The 22118-nt window shown below is 40.5% G+C and overlaps 1 protein-coding gene across 1 annotated transcript; it reads left to right on the plus strand.

Moving 5' to 3' along the window:
• Nucleotides 1-11168: 11168 nt before the first annotated feature.
• On the plus strand, nt 11169-14646 carry LOC139449362 (5-hydroxyisourate hydrolase-like). The gene is made up of 4 exons (XM_071230703.1): nt 11169-11258; nt 12368-12492; nt 13792-13927; nt 14483-14646. The coding sequence occupies exons 1-4, from the start codon at nt 11169-11171 to the stop codon at nt 14570-14572; spliced, it is 441 nt and encodes a 146-aa protein (XP_071086804.1). The 3' UTR covers nt 14573-14646.
• Nucleotides 14647-22118: the final 7472 nt, after the last annotated feature.

The following is a 22118-nucleotide window of genomic DNA, read 5'->3' on the forward strand; positions in this document are numbered from 1 at the left end:
TACACTACACACAATAGAAATACACAACACACACACAATAGAGAGAGACACACGCACGCACGCACGCACGCACGCACGCACGCACGCACACACATTCACATTAAATCACTCACACACACACACGCACAACAAGAATATGAAACTGTTGGTCCCAATGTATGATTTGTTTTCATGTCTTCCGCGTTATGGAGGAGGAAATATCGTCTATATTTGCTGTCAGTAAAGTCTGTTTCCAATGGGGTTGAAATGGCTTATTCGCTTGTGATGAAACATGACGTCAGCCGGAAGCGTATATTATTTTTTTGACGTGTTGATAAAAAATGGTAAGAGAGGCGACTACTTTCTTGTTTTCACAACCATGGTCACGAAGAGAAAGGAATCGGCGAAGTAAACGTGCAACCTTAATGAATTTTGAAAAAAATAATGGCTGCCACTTTTAAATTCGTATCAGTATACACCATAGCGTTGATCATGAATACAAGGGTTCAGCTTTGTTTTTTTGGTTGTTGTTTTTTGTTTAACGCCGTAATATTCCAGCTATGACGGTCTTCTGTAACGTGGATGGTCCTGTGATCTGAAGGCGTTCATAAAAAAACAATTGAGGATACCTTCCGTAAAGTTCTGTTTATTTGTTGTTTAACGCTGCACTCAGCAATATTCCAGGTATATGATGGTCTGTAAATAATCGAGTCTGGACCAGACAATCCAGTGATTAACATCATGACCCTCGATCTGGGCAATTGGGAAACGATGACATGCATCAACCAAGTCAGCAAGCCTGTCTACCCGATCCCGTTAGTCGCCTCTCACGACAAGCATAGTCGCTTCTTACGACAAGCATGGACACTTCTTATGAAACGCAAAAGTAAAACAGGTTAGTTCACATCACTCATGCTTGCTGCATATAAAATTTGATAATGATATATGCAGTTCTGTGTTTATCAAAACTGTTAGGATTTGCAAAGAACTTTTTTTAATCGAGATAAGCCATTGCCATTCAAACAGGTCTATCGTGAGTGACGACGCCTCTTTAACGTCATCCACAGAGACCACACTCCTAGCAAGCGTTGAGCAACGGATTGCACTCGGTGTAACCTAACTACTAAGCCAGTATATACACGCAAAGGTCAAATGAATGGCCTCTAAAATCCAAACATTAACGGTAGCCGTCAGATCCGGTTAGAGCACAATACATTTTTTTGTTGAAACAGCCAAAAAAACACAAATAGATTTACGAGGCAGATACACCTATCACAAAACCGCCAAATAATGTATAACCAGATAAGCATCAGTTATGTCTCCATGGAATTCTATCTATGGAATAATCTTCCGCATACATCTTCATCTTTTGTGGACGTGTGAAAGCTGCTGAAACTACTATCATCGCCATCATGACGTAATGATGATTCATTCTGACAGGGGTGTCTGGTCCTAGTTTAATAGAAACCTCAAGTATGTGATGAAAAAATCTAAAAAACAAATTTCCAGGATATATTTAAAAATGAAACGCATGTTGGAACGGTAAATTCTTTTGATGGATAATATTTTGTAAACATTCAAGCAAGCATCGAAGGGTGTGCAAGCGTGGTTATTCGTGGCAAAACATGTTTTCCAGATGAAGCTTCTAAATGGGGATTGGTTGACCTGGCCGGTTGACTTTAGTGAGTGAGTATGGTTTTACGTCCCTTTTAGCAATATCCCAGCAATATCACAGCGGGGAACACCAGAAATGGGCTTCACACATTCTACCCATGTCGGGACTCGAACCCGGGTCTTCGGCGTGACGAGGGAACGCTTTTACCACTAGGCTATCCGATTGCCCCCGGTTGACTTTAAGTCGTAGCCAAAAGACGTGGACCGCTATTAATGCTGTCCGCTTTCAATTGTCATGTCTGGATTCTATTACAGTAAACTATGGTTATAACGAACATGCTTATAACGAACTGATGGATATAACGAACTTACTTTTTGGTCCCGACAATTTGCTGTAGTTATGCTATATATATGCTTATAACGAACTACGGTTATAACATACTAAAATTAGTAGTCCCTTTGAGTTCGTTATAACCGTAATTTACTGTATTAAGAACGAGGAGTACATATATATGTTACATTTAATAAAAGGAGTTACATATCTTACCTCACAGTCGCGCGATGGCACAAGTGATCCGATCATGATCTGTTGCTTCGGGAACACCCGGTATCGTCACATTCGTCACTACTCGCCCATTTCCGTAACCTGCAAGAAGACTCGCCCCCCTATCGATGAATGTTGTGTGCGAAAATACGAAAAACCAATCAGAATGCGCGTATGATTTCAAGTTCTTCGTCAATGAATCCCTCAGAAATATTTTTTCACTTTACATATGTCTTGCATCTAAAATATACCAAAGACACAGTTAAATTTGTTCAATCATACTGTATAATTCCGCACGTCCTGATGTGCTTTAAATTGCATCTGAAATGTATATAATATATTGGGGAAATGTCTGAACCATTACGCAACGAGTTGACAATTGTTTTAGGTATGCCCGTTTGCGTTAAGACGGAACCCGGTCGCAATAATGGCCACGAGAGGGGCACGAATCGCTATTCGGCTTGTCCCGGAATAACACGAGTTGGTCACGAATGGGTGTCATCACTGATTTTCAGCGATCCATTTTTATCACTTTTACCGCTGTCTGGACTTTTCGCCCAATGGAATCTGTTTCGGCAGACAGTCGAGACTTCTTGTTCTCTGGCGTTGACGTTCTTGACCAACTTCTATTTATCAGCACAGTGCCATTTCTCTTTGGTTTTACCAAAGTGGTCAATGCTTACGGTTGGCGTCATCTAATAGGGTTGGAAGGTTTGTTGTTGTTTAACGCCGCACTCAGCATTAATTCAGCTATATGATGGCGGTCTGTAAATAATCAAGTATGGACCAGACAATCCAGTAATTGACATCATGAGCATCGAGCTACGCAATTGGAATGTGATGACAACCAAGTCAGCGAGCCTGACCACCCGATCCCGTTAGTCACCTCTTACGACAAGCATGGGTTGCTGAAGACCTATTCTAACCCAAACCTCCACGGGTCTGTTCGGGAGGTACGTATATGGATTGGTTTGGTGTCTAGTTGCAAGACACATCTGAAAAAGAGTTTCTTTGCAAAACTAAGGAAGTCAAATTGAAACCTTGTCGTTTATGCAGTTTATTATGTAGACATTTCATAACATCACTGACCATTTGCGTTCAAACGTCCAATCAAATCAAATTCGAGTGCAAGAGAAATCCGTGGAAAGTTTCTGATAGGATAAGAAGATAGTGACGTCACTTCCGAAACGTAGCTATGATATCGAATGCATCCATGTTATTTAACACAATAGACAGGAGAAACTGTACAATCATTGTTGCAAGTGTACTTCTTTTTCCGAGCCGGAAAGAAATACCTCCCTTAACGTAGTGGGTGAGAAAAGTTCATAGTAAGGAGTCTTATCTAGTCGGAATTCGTTTTATTCAGACTCGGGAGATTTGGAGACGTATCGTTCTGGTTGTGTGGATACATACAAAGAATTTACACAGTTATTATTCAAACACAGACCCACATACTGTAGGTAGGTGACATGAGACAAATTGGCCATTCATATAAAGATGTACTTCAGCAATTACATTCAGAAACGATTATCTGTGACAGTCAGATATCACTGTTGCCATTTGTATTTTGTACACTCAAATAGATCTCAAGTAGGTTTCATTCATGAACACTCCTCATACACAATAGATATAAGTGTTCCGGGTAGACAGGGGAAAATACATACCGAGAACCTCGTCTGATGTTTTTACAGTTTTGAAGGCACGTCGGCTCTATGATAATCCTCTCTGTTGGTAAACAGTGGGTCGAGTCGCTTCAAACAAGGTGTTGTTCCGCAGATCCGATGTCATCACTGTGCAGGTCGGTTGTTGAGCTTAAGGTTGGTTGTTTGTTTGTTTGTTGTTTAACGCCGCACTCAGCAATATTCCAGCTGTATGAAGGCGGTCTGTAAATAATCGAGTCTGGACCAGACAATCCAGGGTTTAAGATCATGAGCATCGATACACGCAATTGGGATCGATGACATGCATCAACCAAGTCAGCGAGCCTGCCCACCCGATCCCGTTGTTGTAGGGTGTATGAGCGTTAGAATAGAGTGTTTATAGTCAGAATATCTCTGCTTCATGCAGAGATTTCTATTGGATATGAAAAGGGTTTTGTCGCTACACTTAACTGATTTCTGCCTGACACTACACAGATGTCGCATGTGGTCGTCTTCAAAGAATTGTAATTAGTTTAGGACAACAAATTATAACATCATTGAATAAAATCATTTTTTTGTTTTATGTCTGCAGCAATGAGGTCTGGACATTATTTTCTCAATGTTAAAGGGGGCACGGATTGCCTTGTCGTGTGATGCGCTGCAATTACCTGTGTCCCTTAGCGCGCCAGAGCCTTTGATCGTGTTTCGAAAGCCAGAATGACCCTGTTTGTTTCTTTATTTGTTCTTACCATGCCCGTGTTCGTGGGTTCCAGGAAAGTGCTTCGGCCTTTTCCCCAACATCAAGCTGACACGCCGTCATATAATTGGTGTGAGTGAGTTGAGTTTAACGCCGCTTTTAACAGTATTCCAATTATATCACGGCGTGCCAGCTTAATGTAGGAGGAAAGCCCGATGTGATGCAGGTCTTAGACGTTGACCACTTCGGTGAAACCAACGAGCACGGGTATTGTGCTGACAAACCTGGAAACATAATCGGGATTCGAACCCACAATCATAGGTTCCTGGCGTGCCCAAGGGACGCAACTCTGCACAGCGAATTACGGCGCCTCATTTAACTAGAATACTGTTCATAGCAGAATACATATCTAAAAAATCAAATCACCCACTTTTCGCGGTATATATATAATATAATGATATAAAGAATCAATCTAGTAGTAGTCTCCGACGAGTTACCTCCCATATATTCCAATACTCTATGTACCATTTCAAATACGTTATGTATCATTCATTTGATGAAATGGCATTTCTAAAAGAGAAACTAAGTCATTGATAAATAGATGTCTACGATTTAATGGTCAAATATACTGTTGGTGTATTTGTTATTTAACTTTGCACTCGGCAATATTACAGCTTGATGCCGTCCTGTAAATAATCGAGACAAGTTTGATATAGCAATACTACTAATTACGGCGGCGTAAAACAACACTCACTCATATGCAAAAATGTGTTGCTTTTGCCAACCACCCAACAGTGTTTTACCAATCTGCTGACCTCGAAACCCGTGGGAATTCCGTGTAAAAAAATATAGGTCTCAACAACATATCCCCCTCTCGTAAGAGGCGACCCAATGGATCGGATGATGGACGTGGTTGATGACGTGTCATCATAACCCAATTGCGTAGAGCCATGTTCATGATATCCATCACACGGTCGTCTAAACCAGACACGATTATTTACAGACAGAACTCATATGTATGGAATATCGCAAAAATGTCATGCTGAGACTGGCATGAAAAACGTAAGTAGTAGAATGATTTTAAGAGCGTTTGGGCCAGTTAACATACAAAGTACGACTTAAGACCCGTAAAAACGTTGACGCGGTCTAAATTAATATTCAATCACCCACTCACAGTGGAGGTAATTGCTATTACAATCAACTCTGGGGAAGAAAATTATGATGTATGTCATCTTCCTATATGCCTTGATATTATAGGAACATTCGAGGAGGGCTGCTCTCTTCCACTGCATGCCTTGATTGTCATAAAGGTTCCACTACACTGAATCAAAATCAGTTGTGCTTGAGCCGTTTTCGAAGAGCCTTCAGTGCAGATCGAGAATTATGTGAAGGCTGTGATTGGATGATATTGTGTAAGATTGTTATGTCTTATAAATGTTCATTCTTCCAGTAATTAAAAACGACCATGTTTCTCATTATTTAGTGATGACCTTTTTAACAAGATGACTTGTGCTGACTGTGGGCCAAGATATTAAGTAGGTGACATTTGGTGCGGAACTGGGGTTTATGTGTTAGCTTCCTGTACTCGGAAAATGAGCTGCCTGACCTAGCCAAAATTTGTGTTTGTATTTCAGCTTTGACAAATATCACTTATTGTAAATATGGATGACGCGCTTCCTCGTGATTTATTAAAATTGAATACTGCTCCCATTTTCTTTTCAATTCGTTTTGATGAAAATATATTTTTTGAGAGGATAAACGTTGATGCCCATCTGAAGGCGTTCATAAAAGACAACAATTGAGCATATCTCCCGTAAAGTTTTGTTTGTTTGTTGTTTAACGCCGCACTCAGCAATATCCCAGCTGTGTGATGGTCTGTAAATAATCGAGTCCGGATCAGACAGTCCAGTGATTAACATAATGAACATCGATCTACGCAACTGGGAAACGATGACATGCATGAACCAAGTAAGCGAGCCGGTCCACCCGATCCCCTTAGTCGCCTCTAACGACAAGCAATGTCGCCTCTTGTGACAAACATGGGTTGATGAAGACCTATTCTCACCCGGATCTTTTTACGGGTATCTGGGGCGGTCGGGTAGCCTAGTGGTTTAAGCGTTCGCTCGTCACGCCGAAGACCCGGGTTCGATTCCCGACATGGGTAGAATGTGTGAAGCCCATTTCCGGTGTCCCCCGCCGTGATATTGCTGGAATATTGCTAAAAGCGGCGTTAAACCAAACTCACTCACTCACTCACGGCTATCTTCCGCAAAGATAGACATCGAGTCATACAGAAAGACTGAAAACCTGAAGCAACACGTGGCCTGATTAGGCCACACTGGAAATCCTTTACGACACACGTCAGAAGTATAACATATTGATTAAAAATATCTCGCAAAGCAAAATTATTTTTTGGAGTAAAGATTTTAGTGTCCAATGTTTTCCTTACACAAAGACTTCACTCAAATGACCACTAGCCACCGTAAATTCCCACAAGCAATGTGCGCATAACCATGAATTTGCTTGATGCTCAGTCACGATGCATGTCGATTAATGCAAGCAAACTTCAAAATTGATTTTACCTAAAATAAAAACGTTATCAAAACATTACTAGGCTGATAACAGTCGCCTGCAAACTTAATGTCCAAACGGCCTGTCCTCATCTGGCCTACACCTCATATCGCCTACACTACTATCAAAACAAATTTATGGATGAGTGCACATCACACTTGTACCCTTATCCCTTAAGTAAAATGAACTCTTCCAACAAGATAACAAAGAATGTAAATGATTTTTGATACTGTAATTCATTTTGTATGAGATCATCTTCACAACTCAAATGTTTTCACAACATCAAATACCATAAATACACATGTATTATCATAGCGCTGTACTTTTATATCCATCATCTTCATGTTTTATAACATAAGCACTACATCATTACTAGCAAAATTACTGTAATTTGATGAAATGTCCAACTGTTTCACAACTCCGACACCCGTGTAAGATACTTCACTATCGACTATCTAAACACTATCAAACATGGGTGTGTATTTTCTTTTGACCGCTAGCTTATTGCGAAACACCTACATGTTGTGCAATTGTATTGCAGTACTATCGCAAAGCATTTGTAACTGTCTCTATACTATTGCAATAGAACAAGCTATCCTCGAAAGTCTCCTATCCATTCGTCCTGCTGCTGAGGACAGTCAGGTTAGGAGTTACCATGGCATTGGTATCCTACATTGACAGGTAACAATGCACTTTGACGCTGAGTAATCCCTGATTACCTCAATCGATGACTAATCAATAGATCAGTTCATAGTTCCTGATCACTTACTTGCCAGGAACAGTTATTAACGTGAAATGGGTTCAAGGTGTAGACTTAATATTGTTGGTTCGTAGAGGTGAAGCATTGATAATTGATTTAAGCGACGTCTTTTTTCGGAAGCATTGTGAAACATTATCTGGAATATCAGCAACTTCCTATATTGGGTCAAGACTGTGCTACTTCGTGGTCTTAATTTAGTATCTGATTCCGCATAACACAAGAGAGTGTTCATGTAGCAGTCATCAAATCTATCACAGCGGTGTGGCTGTGCGTGCCTGTGACCACACAATCCGTTGATTGATATGAACAACGATTCATGGGGGAAAGAGATACCATGCCGCTGTTTAACATGAATACCCCACTCAGACACAGTATACTGACACCGGTCCTAGTTTTAGAGTGGCAGGGTAACAACAAGTACAAACTTTAACCGTCTTTGGGTATGACGCGGGCCGGAATCAAACCCCCGACCTTCCGCTCTCCCGGCAGACTCGCTACCACTAGACCACGGAGGCGGTCCAATTGATAATGAAGGCGGCATAATTATATTGGTTGAAATGTTTAATACACCCTATCGTTTCTGTGCTCTGTGGCATTTGGTATCCAAATATCCAAGGTATAAGGAATATGTCTGAAATAACCGATTCGAGGTGGAAGAGAAATGAAGCCAAATTGTTTCAGAAAGATGACATCTGATTGGCTCGTCAGATCTTAACGCATATCTTAACGTATCGTGTCAAAGATCTGATTTTAATAAGATTTTGATACTCCTGTGCGATACCCCTCATTTTATCATCTAATCAGTGTCGAGGCTTCTAAATTCTCGGCAGCAGCGTGCGAAACGCTCAGAGCAATGGAACCGACGCATCCTGCTTGGAGCGTTTGTCAGATCTTCACATCGGGGTCACATCGGAGTACGATATCTGATTATAATGAGACTCCAACCTACCGTGTGTCAAAGAACTTCGACGGTTCTCTTAATTATTCATACTATTAGCCACTAGTGTGCCTGGTCCAAACTCGATTATTTACCAATATTGCCGTGATAGAGTTTAAATACTAAGTTGCTCAATTTTATGAAAAACAATAATGTTCTATAAACATAATCGGTTATGACATATATTTGCACGACATATTCTATGATTATTAATGAAAAATGGAAAAGATCATTTGGATCTAATGTTGTTTACAATGACGAGACTCAGTATTACCCAACCAAGCAACATTTGTTCAGAGTCCACAGATCCCCTGATTTCTGTGAATGATGGAATTAATGCGTCTCCAAAAGAATGCGACAGCTGGCCCCTAGCCAAAAATGCGACTCAATATGAATGCGACACCCCGAATTTTGAATCTTTATAATATTAAATACATATGTTTATGTTTACGCCTAATGGCGTGGACTGTCCACAAAATATTTATCACTAGATGGTGTAGGCCAGACTCGATCCTTTACAGGTCGCCGTCATATAGCTGGCGCTAATCAACAAACAAAAACCCAAACATTTTAACCACAAATACGTATATTATATGACGAAGGTGAAATAGGATTTAAACTATTGTCACAATCTAAACAGATTCATATGTTTTTAACAGATCTCAGTGAGACCAATCTTTCTGCTGCAAGTTCTTGACACCACTTCCGGGAGCCCAGGAAGGTCACTTCCGGTCACTCTTTACGAGCAGACGACAAAGAAGGGATGGGAGGTAGCGGAAGAAGGGTGAAACGATTACTCCATCGCTTCGTAATAGTTTCTGTGGCTGAACATGTAGATCTGAAATGTGTTTTTAACTAATATTTGTAACGCTCAACCTTCATTTAAACTAACCCCCTCCTCACAAGCGTGGATTTATATATAAAGAAAATGTCTTCTGTCAGGTTTACAGGTGAATCCTCACCTTGATATTGTTTACAATGCTCTAATGTTGTTTACAATGACGAAACTCATTATTACCCAACCAAGCAACATTTGTTCAGAAACCATGGCGAGTCTACAGATCCCTTGATTTCTAGTATATGAAAATAAAATCATACATCATGGGTTGAATGTTATTTTTTCTATTCAGAACCTAGAAAGAGAAACATACTCACCACGTTAGCAAGATAAGCAATCATCGTTACCGTTATCTTAAATCTAACAATATATATGACATTGCAAGGTGATTTGTTCAGTTAAAGTAATAGCTCCTTGACAAAGGCTTTATTGGGCAAGAGCAAGGCTTGAACAAACATAGGTATATATCCTCGTCCGTCAGAGCATGCCGACTGCAGATTATAAGAACTTTTAGCGGTTGAAACATCAAATTGAACACGAAACTCTGAACAGAAAATCAACTTGACATTATTCATATTTTAGGCCCATGTGAGGACGGGAGTGGGCATATTTTTCACACTGATGTTTTTTAATCAACAAATGTTCACAAGGAAATTATTGCTTAATCCCACCACCCATTGGCCAACATCTACATTCACATAACAGTGCATTGCTGCGAAACCGACTTTAGAATCTATATAATTTACACACAGTTAACTACGGCTATAACGAACACGCTTATAACGAACTGACGGATTTAACGAACTTACTTTTTTGGTCCCGACTATTTGCTGTAGTTATGCTGAATATATGCTTATAACGCACTACGGTTATTACGAGCTAAAATTAGTAGTCCCTTTGAGTTCTATATAACCATACTGTACATATGTTTAGATTTATATATAATTATTCATATATTCATAATATATTTTTTTATAAATTTGAAACTGGACTTGTCTCCAGTGAATTCTGAAAAAGTGTCATGTTTGACATGGGACAAATTTTACATTAGTACATGCACCCACACCACGCACCCTCCACCGAACCTGTTTTCTAGCGTATTTATATGTTCACAGCCAGCTGTTTGTATTTGTGCATGAAGTATGCTACCGACGAGCACTTAAACAAGTACAGAAAGTCCGGACCAATAGACCTTATATTAATAAATCAACCGCAGCATTCCGAGTCCAGACCGTATCACGAAAACGACCCTGTCGCGAGACCGACCCATTAAAGAAACCTTATATTTGAGAATGTCAAATATTTGAACATGTTAATTGACATTGTTAGCGAAGGGGCTTACGTAAACTCCGCCACGCCGTCCCGCAACGTGGTGTTCACAACGGCACTGCGTCGCTATTATCAACATCGATAGCTATTGAATAGTCCATATCAAACAGTTATCGCATTAGTCACTGCCGGTATTATGGCTCTTGGAGCAGGTGAGATAAAAATCGAACTTGCTGAGAGCTCCTTGAGTAGGTCGTAATAAACACTTTGCACGAGAGGACGTCGTGATTTACTGATTTGGGGATAATTCGGTGAGAAAATGAGCGTTTGTTGTTCTGACGCCGCTGTTCAGGTGAAACCGGTTTCCGACAGCAAGTCAGGAGGGAAAATGAAGACATTCACTTCGCATGTGAGTATGCCAGTTACAAGTTAGTGTCTCTCTGTTTTAAAGACATATCTACAATGCATAGTATGTGGTAGACATAGAGAATCTCATGATCACCCGAGTGTCTTTGGATATCAAATATATCAACACGAGTTGATAAAAGTGGAAAAACTCTGAGGCTTGAGATTTTTCACTTTTATCAACGAGTGTTGATATATTTTATGTCAAAAGACACGAGGGTGAGATTTTATTTATCATCCAACATCATTCTTCCAACTTTTTCAATTTGTAGACAGTAATTAGCAGTGTCTTTAGTGAAAAAGGTACTGCTAACAGCTTCAGCAGCAGAGCCATTAGTGATGTCATTTGATTGTGACGTCATGTAACAATGACGTCACAATGTTCTGCAAAGCATTCTGATGCAATTTCATTACAGTGATATCTACAATGTAGATATCGTTTGATCTCACCAAAGCGATATCTCCTGTGGGGGCCAGTTTTGGATGATAAATTTCCTTTAACACACAACACCGTTGAAATATTGAAACGTCTTTCCGGTTGATGTACACGGGAATAACCATGGTATTACCCATCAGACCCTGTATATCCGGATTGTCAATCGGATTTGGTCGTGCTATACAATCGGAGCATCATTGGTTAAACTTACCAACAGTAGTTTGATGGTAAATCGACAATAGCCAGGCCATACCCGATGTGTAACGTTTTTAAAAGCATGGGTGGTGAGTGGGTGACTGAATGAGTGAGTGAAGGAGTGTGCTGCTTTCGGTAGTAACACGGCCGAGTACCGCAGTAAAAGGGTTTACACATAGTACTCATGCAGGCTCAGACTTGGGTCTTCAGTTCTTTACGCTGATCGGAAGAGACGATCAAATGGACCAAGTGGTCAGGCTTGATGCGCGCCCTTGTACCTAAAGGCGTGGACTGTTCACACAATATCTATCACTAGATAATGTAGGTCAGACTCGACCCTTTACAGAACGCCGCCATATAGCTGGCGCTAAACAACAAACAAATACCCAAACATTTTAACCACAAATACGTATATCATATGACGAAGGTGAAATAGGATTTAAACTATTGTCACGATCACAGATTCATATGTTTTTTAACAGATCTCAGTGAGACCAACCTTTCTGCTGCAAGTTCTTGACACCACTTCCGGGAGCCCAGGAAGGTCACTTCCGGTCACTCTTTACGAGCAGACGACAAAGAAGGGATGGGAGGTAGCGGAAGAAGGGTGAAACGTTTACTCCATCGCTTCGTAATAGTTTCTGCAGCTGAACATGTTGATCTGAATTGTGTTTTCATTTATCTGACTTCCATTAAAAATTAACCCTGTGTGGGATCCTGGTTAGAAAAAAAACACTATATATTGCTTATAAGATTTGATTGTTTGTTTGTTGTTTAACGCCGCACTCAGCAAAATTCCAGCTATATGACGGTTGTCTGTAAATAATCGAGTCTGAACCAGACAATCCAGTGACATCGCGAGTCTGAACCAGACAATCCAGTGACATCATGAGCATCGATCTAGGCAATTGCGAAACGATGACATGCATCAACCAAGTCAGCGAGCCTGACCACCCGATTCCGTTAGTCGCCTCTTACGACAAGCCTAATCTCCTTTTTCGGCAAGCATGGGTTACTGAAGACCTATTCTACCCCGGATCTTCACGGGTCTGCTTGTAAGAAGCAACTAAATGGCTTGGTCGTATCGTACCCCCACGGCGTGGGACGTTGCCCATTATATCAACCACTAGTTTGTCTGCGTCGACAAATACAGGTTGTCGTGATATAGCTGTAATATTACTGACTAAACGGACAATCAAGCACTTCTACTACATGTAATATCCATGGAAATCGTCCCAAACATGCGTCACTGTATAAACTGTAACGTGTTTGCTCAATTTCTTTCAATCGAATCTTAGTGCCCGCTACCCCTACCTTATTTCATGTTTAGCCAATATTAAAAATATGTGTATGATGCAATGTGTATAGTTTTTAATTTCTTTGAGGCCAATAATGTAATTAGTCAACTGCAATCGGGTTTTACATGCGGTGATTCGACAGGGTTCTACCAAGGAGATTTATATCAATTAATTGCCAAAGCCTTTGATCAAGGTGAGGAGGTTGGAATGTATTTTGTGACATAAGTAAGGAATTTGATCCGGTATGGCATAAACTGCCGGGCAAAAGAAAGTGTACACCCATGATGGTGGATGAACATGACACAAACAAGAAATGGTTATTCGATGATGAAGTATTTGATACGGGTATCATAGTTGTATTTTGGTCCTTAAGGATGAAGGGGTTCGGCGACTGTTTTCAGCCTAGTAACGGTATGATAACGTTTTTATCTTTTGGTCAAATCCAATTTTCAAGTGGAAATTTCTTTTCCCCGGCAGTTGATATGGATGTCATTGATGCACACAGCCTATGAGAAAATTGCAGCGTCTAGCGTAACTCAATGATAACGAGACTGCTGAAGATGAAGGGATCACATCTTATACTGATGAAGTGTGTTTCCTGTCCCCAGATGTACCCTGGATGATGGACAAATGAAGCTGCTGAAGGGTCGGAGCTTGACCCCGGGGGGTCGCTACAAACTCCATCTCGACACCGGAAGCTATTTCTCACAGAAAGGGGGACAACCAATTTGTCCTTTCATTGAGGTAAGTTCAGGTCATCCTAGGTCCTGCAATAAGTAGCCCACGTACCACTGGTGTCCAAAGTATGCTTTGCCCGAGACGAATGTGACGTACTAGCTAAAGGTGGGAATCTAGTTATACCTCGTATATCTAATGTCTCTGTTGAAACAGATCAGTAAGCATACCGCAAAATTCAAACTACAGAACAGAGAATTGCAATCGGTGAGTGAGTATGGTTTTACGCCGCTTTTAGCAAATATTTCAGCAATATTACGGCGGGGGACACCAGAAATGGGCTTCACACATTGTACCCATGTCGGGAATCGAACCCTGGTCTTTGGCGTGACGAGCTAACGCTTTAACCACTAGGCTACCCGACCGCCCCTATTGCAATCGGTAATTGCATTGAAGCAAGTTCAAGAATATATCAGCACTACTAGTTTCAAAGTTTAACATGTAGACGTAAATATCTGCTTCTTGGCATTGGCGTATGATTCTCAGAAAAACACATGAATGTTTTTAGGCTTACAAATTACATCATGCATCATTTATAGACTGTCATGGTTCTTCTATTAACAGCTGGGCCTACAGACTCCACCCGACTGCCAGAACCTTCATGTGTCCGTCCATATTGGTCTCCATGGTTACACCACGTATATCGGAACGTAGTCAAATACAGGGATGTAGCAGCTGATGTATATACCTACCCATAATGTAGATGTCGATATACCCTTGTAAATTCTCACTGCCAAATGTACACGCAAAGGGTTGCGTAGTATGAAAACTTAAGTATCTCAGAAACTGATTTTGTACTAAATGTTTTTTAATAAATCAAATGTGTCATATGAAATCATTTTGCGAGAAAATGTGGTTTAAGCATCTCAACATTCAGCCACTATCACAGCACGGTACATCAGAAAAAAAGTTTAACAATTTGTAAATGTGGGGAATCGAACCCGGGCATTCCGCATCTGAACCAATACTTTAACCACTAAGCTAACCCACCGCCGGGTTGGCCCAGTCATCTAAGGCGCCGTGATTTGCTGTGCAGAGTTGCGTCCCTTGGACACCCCTGAAACCTATGATTGTGGGTTCGAATCCCGGTTCGCCCCAATTATGTTTCTAGGTTTGTCAGCACCATGCCCGTGTTCGTGGGTTTCACCGAAGTGGTAAACGTTTTGAGGCCTGCATCACTTCGGGCTTTCCTCCCACATTAAGCTGACACGCTGTGATATAACTGGTATAATGTTAAAAAAGCGGCGTTAAACCCAACTCACTCACTCACTCACTAACCCACCGCCTAGTTGTTTGAATTGACGCCTTCTGCTAAAAGACACCATGCGAGACAGTAATGCTCAGTATGATGTCTCGATAAGTCGAGAGCTGACAGTCAGTGTGTGAACGTTGTTTCATAGAATAAATAACATGTTTTGAAGCAATGACGGAAAAAATGTCCTGCCTCTAACAAAAATCCCAGGCACATCCTGAATATTAAATGATGGATATGACGGCGGTCTGTAAATAATCGAGTCTGGACCAGACAATCCAATGATTCATATCATGAGCATCAATTGGGATGATGACATGCATCAACCAAGTCAGCGAGCCTGACCACCCGATCTCGTTAGTCGCCTTTTACAAGCATAGTCGCCTTTTACAGCAAGCATGGGTTGCTGAAGATCTATTCTACCCCGTATATACACAATCTCTTACAGTTGTGTAGCGACAGTGTGCACTAAATCTGATTTTATTAAACTCTGCAGTTCATACAGTGATGCATATTTGGGACGATTTCCACGGCTTTTACATATAGTAGAGACCCGTGAAGATCCGTAGTAGAATAGGTCTGCGGGGATCCATGCTTGCTGTAAAAGGCGACTATGCTTGTCCTAAATGGCAATTAACGGATACCTACGGTCTGTACATATTCGAGTCTGGGCCTGGGTGCCGTTGTACAAAGCAATCTGAACTTTAAGGTCATCGTAACTCCCATACCTTAACACTGACTTACGACAATCGTAGACCTAAGGTTGTTTTGTACAACGACACCCAGAAAACCCAGTGATTGACATAATGAGCATCGATCCAGGCAATTGGGATACAATGACATGCATCAACCAAGTCAGCAAGCCTGACCACCCGATCCCCTTAGTCGCCTCTTACAACAAGCATAGATGCATTTTACAGCAAGCATGGATTGCTAAAGACCTATTCTACCCAGGATCTTCACAGTAGGAAGCAAAATGTGCCTTACATAGATTAATGGGGACCAATTTTAACCCGAGTTCTCCAAGAGGAAGAGTTTGATCATTCAAACATTCTTACAAGTCGTCAGTTAATTTCAAACACATTTTTATTCATACAGAATATAAGAAAACATGAAAAGAATATAATTAAATACTGGTACAGGTGTACTGATGAATCTCTGTGATGTCACTCGGTAAATTTCATTTTCCAAACAATGACATATAATAATCTATTCCTATACTCAAACTCTCAAGCTAAAACAGAATATGATGTCTGACAGTTCAGAATAAGCAACAATGTGTTAGTCACTTCACTGCTTATTAATCCTGAACATTTGCATAAACATCCCCAAAATAGCATTGTACTTGGGAATATAATCCCTTGGTTTTAAATATTTCATTCAAAATAAATTGTTTGGCAACATGTAACAGAAACAATAACTTCATAAAACGAACACCAAACACACTTCCATGATAATCATTGGTTGGTAGGTTTGTTGTTTTACGCAGCACTCAGCAATATTGAATGAAATATTCTAGCTATATGACGGCAGTCTGTAAATAAACGAGTCTGGACCAGAGAATCCAGTCATTGATATCATGAACACCGATCATCGCAATTGGGATCAATGACATGCTTCAAACAAGTCAGCGAGCCTGACCACCCGACCACCCGATCCCGTTAGTCGCCTCTTACCTGTGATAATGAAATGTCATGTTTTCAATGTGAAATGCGTCTGTGTCTAAACCAAATAAATCAAACTATTTGTTTGGACCACAGGACTTCGTTCAAAGATTTGACAGCATATTTCTTACATCTATAGCCTATAAAACTCAACAAATATATTTTCATGTAGTCAACAGGACCAAGTGAAACAGTATTATCCCACAGAATATTTGCCATAGAAGTGTCAAACGTCAGTTCAAAACAATACAAGCCATAATACAGCAAAATAATAAAATTGGTCTGGTCTTATTTGTAAAATAAATTAAATGAATTTATATCATATTTGTTTTCTTCTCTGTGAAGAAACTACACAAATAAGATCTCGACATGTTAAAAGACTCCTTACCATGCAAACAGAACATAATAGAACATAACTTTCACTCAGGAGACCACCATTGGTTTACATGATTATGTTTAAAAATGGTAAAGCATACAGTCCTTCAAAGTTTAAATTGCAATAACGGACAACTTTTCATCACTCATCTAATTTAAAAAAAGCAGAGTCGCACATCTGATAGATACAAACAATGGATAACAAAGAAAACTTTCGGAAAGGCTAAAAATTCCTCCAGAACTGCTGTGACACTTTGAATCCTGTCTGTCAGTCATTGTAATTGCCTACAGAAAAATAGTTTTCAATATTCCCCTTTGAGGCATATTGAGAATCTCACCCGAGTGTGTTCGGATATCAAATAAATCAATAAGTGATGATTTTATTTATCATCCATCTTCATTCTTCCAACTTTTTCAGTTTGTATACAGTAATAAGCAGCGTCTTAAGTGTAGAAAGTACTGCTAACACCTTCAGCAGCAGAGCCATTAGTGATGTCATTTGATTGTGACGTCATGGTGTGCAAGGCATTGTGATGCAATTTCATTGCAGCGATATCTACAATGTAGATATCGCTTGATCTCACCCAAGCCATATCTCCTGTGGGAGGCAGTTTTGGCTGATAAACTTTGTTATGAAATAAAATACTTGACAACTAACATTGTGTTCAAGGGACGAGTTCAATGTGTGCCCAGGGTGCCCTTGTACAAAGCGATCTCAGCGCTAAGGTGATCGTAATCCCATACCTTAACATAGACAGACTTACAACAGTCTTAGTGCTAAGGTTGTTTTGTACAACGACACCCAGTTTTGTTTGTTGGCACTCTTGGTGTGGACAAAAACATACAGAAAAAAGTTCTACAAGCCAAATGACTTTCAAGAAAAGTGTGCCTGAGAAACATTAAAAAAGGTCAGGCAGCCTAATTGTTCAAATAGCAGGTAGCTATTCCAACCATGTGTACCATATCCAGGTCAACCCTGTGTACCATAGCCAGGTCCAACCCTGTGTACCATATCCAGGTCCAACCATGTGTACCATATCCAGGTCCAACCCTGTGTACCATATCCAGGTCCAACCCTGTATACCATAGCCAGGTCCAACCCTGTGTACCATAGCCAGGTCCAACCCTGTGTACCATAGCCAGGTCCAACCCTGTGTACCATTGCCAGGTCCAACCCTGTGTACCATTGCCAGGTCCAACCCTGTTTACCATAGCCAGGTCCAACCCTGTGTACCATAGCCAGGTCCAACCCTGTTTACCATAGCCAGGTCCAACCCTGTGTACCATAGCCAGGTCCAACCCTGTGTACCATAGCCAGGTCCAACCCTGTGTACCATAGCCAGGTCCAACCCTGTGTACCATGGCCAGGTCCAACCATGTGTACCATAGCCAGGTCCAACCCTATATACCATAGCCAGGTCCAACCCTGTGTACCATAAGAAGGTCCAACCCTGTGAGCCATAGCCAGGTCCAACCCTGTGAGCCATAGCCAGGTCCAACTCTGTGAGCCATAGCCAGGTCCAACCCTGTGTACCATAAGAAGGTCCAACCCTGTGGGCCATAGCCAGGTCCAACCCTGTGTACCATAAGAAGGTCCAACCCTGTGAGCCATAGCCAGGTCCAACCCTGTGAGCCATGTAAATATTGGAACCAAAGATGAAGAAAAATCAAACATAACAAGCCATTTAACTTAATCTGCACAATTCAAAGACTGAACATGCTTAAAATGTTCAGCCAAATCAATATTCACCAACCTTCAATCACCCTTCAACTGACATGACCCTGTTTTCAAGCAATATTCCCATTTCAAAACGCAAGTTAATCAAAAGATATCAGCAACAAATAAACAAACTTGAAAGTGAAAAGCAACTTAAATGAAAGTTATTATGAGGACAAACTATAAAGAAACTTTAAGACTTAAAAAAATAAAAGAATTGGTTCTCAGGCAATGTTTTTTGAAAAAATATAGTGCAGGCAGGCATGGTTTTTTTCCCCCCTTATTTTTTGTTGAAACTCGTAGGTAACCAAATTAACAGATGTGTAACCAAATAAGCAGTTGTGCACAATCAACCTGGGAAAGAGCCTGGCCCTCCCTACATAAATATATTCCTTGATGAGTAAAATACTTGAATACAGTATCTGACTACTGATGGACTTGAGGATTTCTTTTTTGTGTTTAAAAATGGAAACAAAAACAAAACGTGAGGCCAACTTTATGATAATGCGGGCGGGGCCTGAGAACCAAGACTATTATTTTTTTAGCCTAAAATGATAACAATGCTGAAATAAAAATATTTTTTAAAAGAATACATTATGTCACTCACACACACACCATCACCTCACACTCACACCAACCATCACCACAACCAACCATCACTCACACACACCATCACCACAGCCAACCATCACACACACACACCATCACCTCACACTCACACCAACCATCACCACAACCAACCATCACTCACACACACACATCATCATCACTCACACCAACCATCACCTCACACTCACACCAACCATCACTCACACCAACCATCACCTCACACTCACACACACCATCACCACAACCAACCATCACTCACACACACACACCATCATCACTCACACCAACCATCACTCACACCAACCATCACCTCACACTCACACACACCATCACCACAACCAACCATCACTCACACACACACACCATCATCACTCACACCAACCATCACCTCACACTCACACCAACCATCACTCACACACACACTATCACCTCACACCATCATCACTCACACACACCATCACCTCAACCAACCATCTCTCACACACACCATCACCTCAACCAACCATCACTCACAAACACCATCATCACAAACTCACACCATCATCACTCACACCAACCATCACCTCAACCAACCATCACTCACACACACCATCACCACAACCAACCATCACTCACACACACCATCACCTCACACTCACACCAACCATCACTCACACAGACCATCCACAAACCAGCAGTAGCCATGATCCAGTGAACCATGTGTTCACCATATCTTGGAGAAGCTGGAGTACAGGTGCTATTTTTGTCCTTTTTCTCAGGGCAAGATAAACCAGTTGAAATCTGTTGATCCTGTCTTCAGTGTACTGCCAACACAGAGGGATCATAAACATACAGCTGTCAACCTCACCATAGCAACAGCTCTCAACCTCACCATAGCAACAGCTTACAAAGTCACTACAGCAACAGCTTGGAACCTCACAGGTCTTGACCACACCATAGCAACAGCTCTCAACCTCACCATAGCAACAGCTTACAAAGTCACTACAGCAACAGCTTGCAACCTCACAGGTCTCGACCACACCATAGCAACAGCTGACAACATCACTATAGCAACAGCTTGCAACCTCACAACCCCAATAGCTCTGTGTACCAAAAGTCTGGGGTAGTTCCATATGTAATGCAGATATCAAAAGATTTGAGTGATTTCTCTGACTAAAACAATGTTACGGTTGATATAGCATTTCTCAATACTTTTGCATAATGACCTACAGTTGTGTCAGGTGTACTTGTTAAAATGCACATTCAGAATGGCCAGTATATTCCTGGCTCAGAATCAACTGCAACAACAATATTGTGACTTCATTGTAACCTTCATTCTGTACCCACAGAATAATCCCGGTTCTCATATCAATTAATGAACTGATGAATCACTAAATCTGCACATGATCTTTCTGTTTGCTATAAAGCAATATTCATATGTCGCTCACCAAGAAAGCTATATCTCCACACATTACACCAGTCTGTACATCATGCTAAATTTGTGGAGAACTGAAATATTGAAATATCATCAAGAAGATTTCCTTCCATAAACCACATAGTATCACTTACACAAACATAAACAAGAATGAAAACACAAACACGATTGGTTCTCAAGCAGGACACTGAAACACTGGTGCAAGATCATAGGCTTCTGGCATTCCCAAGGGAAGCAACTCTGCACATCAAATTGCAAGACATAAGATGGCAGAGTCACCCATGCTCCCAAGTCAATGAATAAACTATAAATCATGTTTATTAGGATGTGGAATGTGTTAAAAAAAATTCAACTCACTGTTGTGAATATATTCCACAACTTGAAAAATTCGGAGACCCCCATGTTTGATAAGGAGAATTCTGAACAAGTAGACATTTTCGACTCCACTTAATAGACTTCAACTGTATATTTGAAACCATACACAATGTGTTCAATAACTAAGGAAAATGGCCAAGATAGGGCAAAACGGTCACTTTTATAATCTGTAATTCAAATGCCAAATATATACCAAAAAATCACAGAAGTCGTCAAGGCAGACATAGCAAAAAGGCACAACATATACAGAAAATAGTCAAAAATAGCATGGGAATGTTAGTCCACATATCATTTCTTCATATAATCCTTTATCAAAGTTCCAATGGAACAATTCTGCTACAACAATCACTGCACCGGAATGACCTTTAACATCACAGGACGGAATTATGTTTGTAACCATAGCAACTGTAAAACTGAACATTGAGATAAGTGAATATTGGTGTATGAATGTGTCTGGAATAAATATCCCATAAATTATGCAAAATTACTCTTAATCATGAACCTCCATTTTGTTCTTGTTGAAAAGGATTAAAAATTGAATTAACTTCATAGTTCTAATAAAAGTTAGGGAATGACCATTTAATACTTTAAGTATTTTCTGGAACAAATTACTGGTAAGATTTTTAAAAATCACTGTTCCCCCAAGATTATCAAATATTCAGCCCCAAATACTCTAAATATAGAAACACAAACAAATGATATTTATTTAAAACATTTCCAAGTCTCAAAAAATAATAAATATTCGATATGATAATTTCTTTGCAAGAAAGTAAATCAAATTACCTTATTCTTGA

The sequence above is a fragment of the Haliotis cracherodii genome, unplaced genomic scaffold (assembly GCF_022045235.1).
Source record: "Haliotis cracherodii isolate W230 unplaced genomic scaffold, xgHalCrac1.p SCAF_8, whole genome shotgun sequence".
Classification (NCBI taxonomy): domain Eukaryota; kingdom Metazoa; phylum Mollusca; class Gastropoda; order Lepetellida; family Haliotidae; genus Haliotis; species Haliotis cracherodii.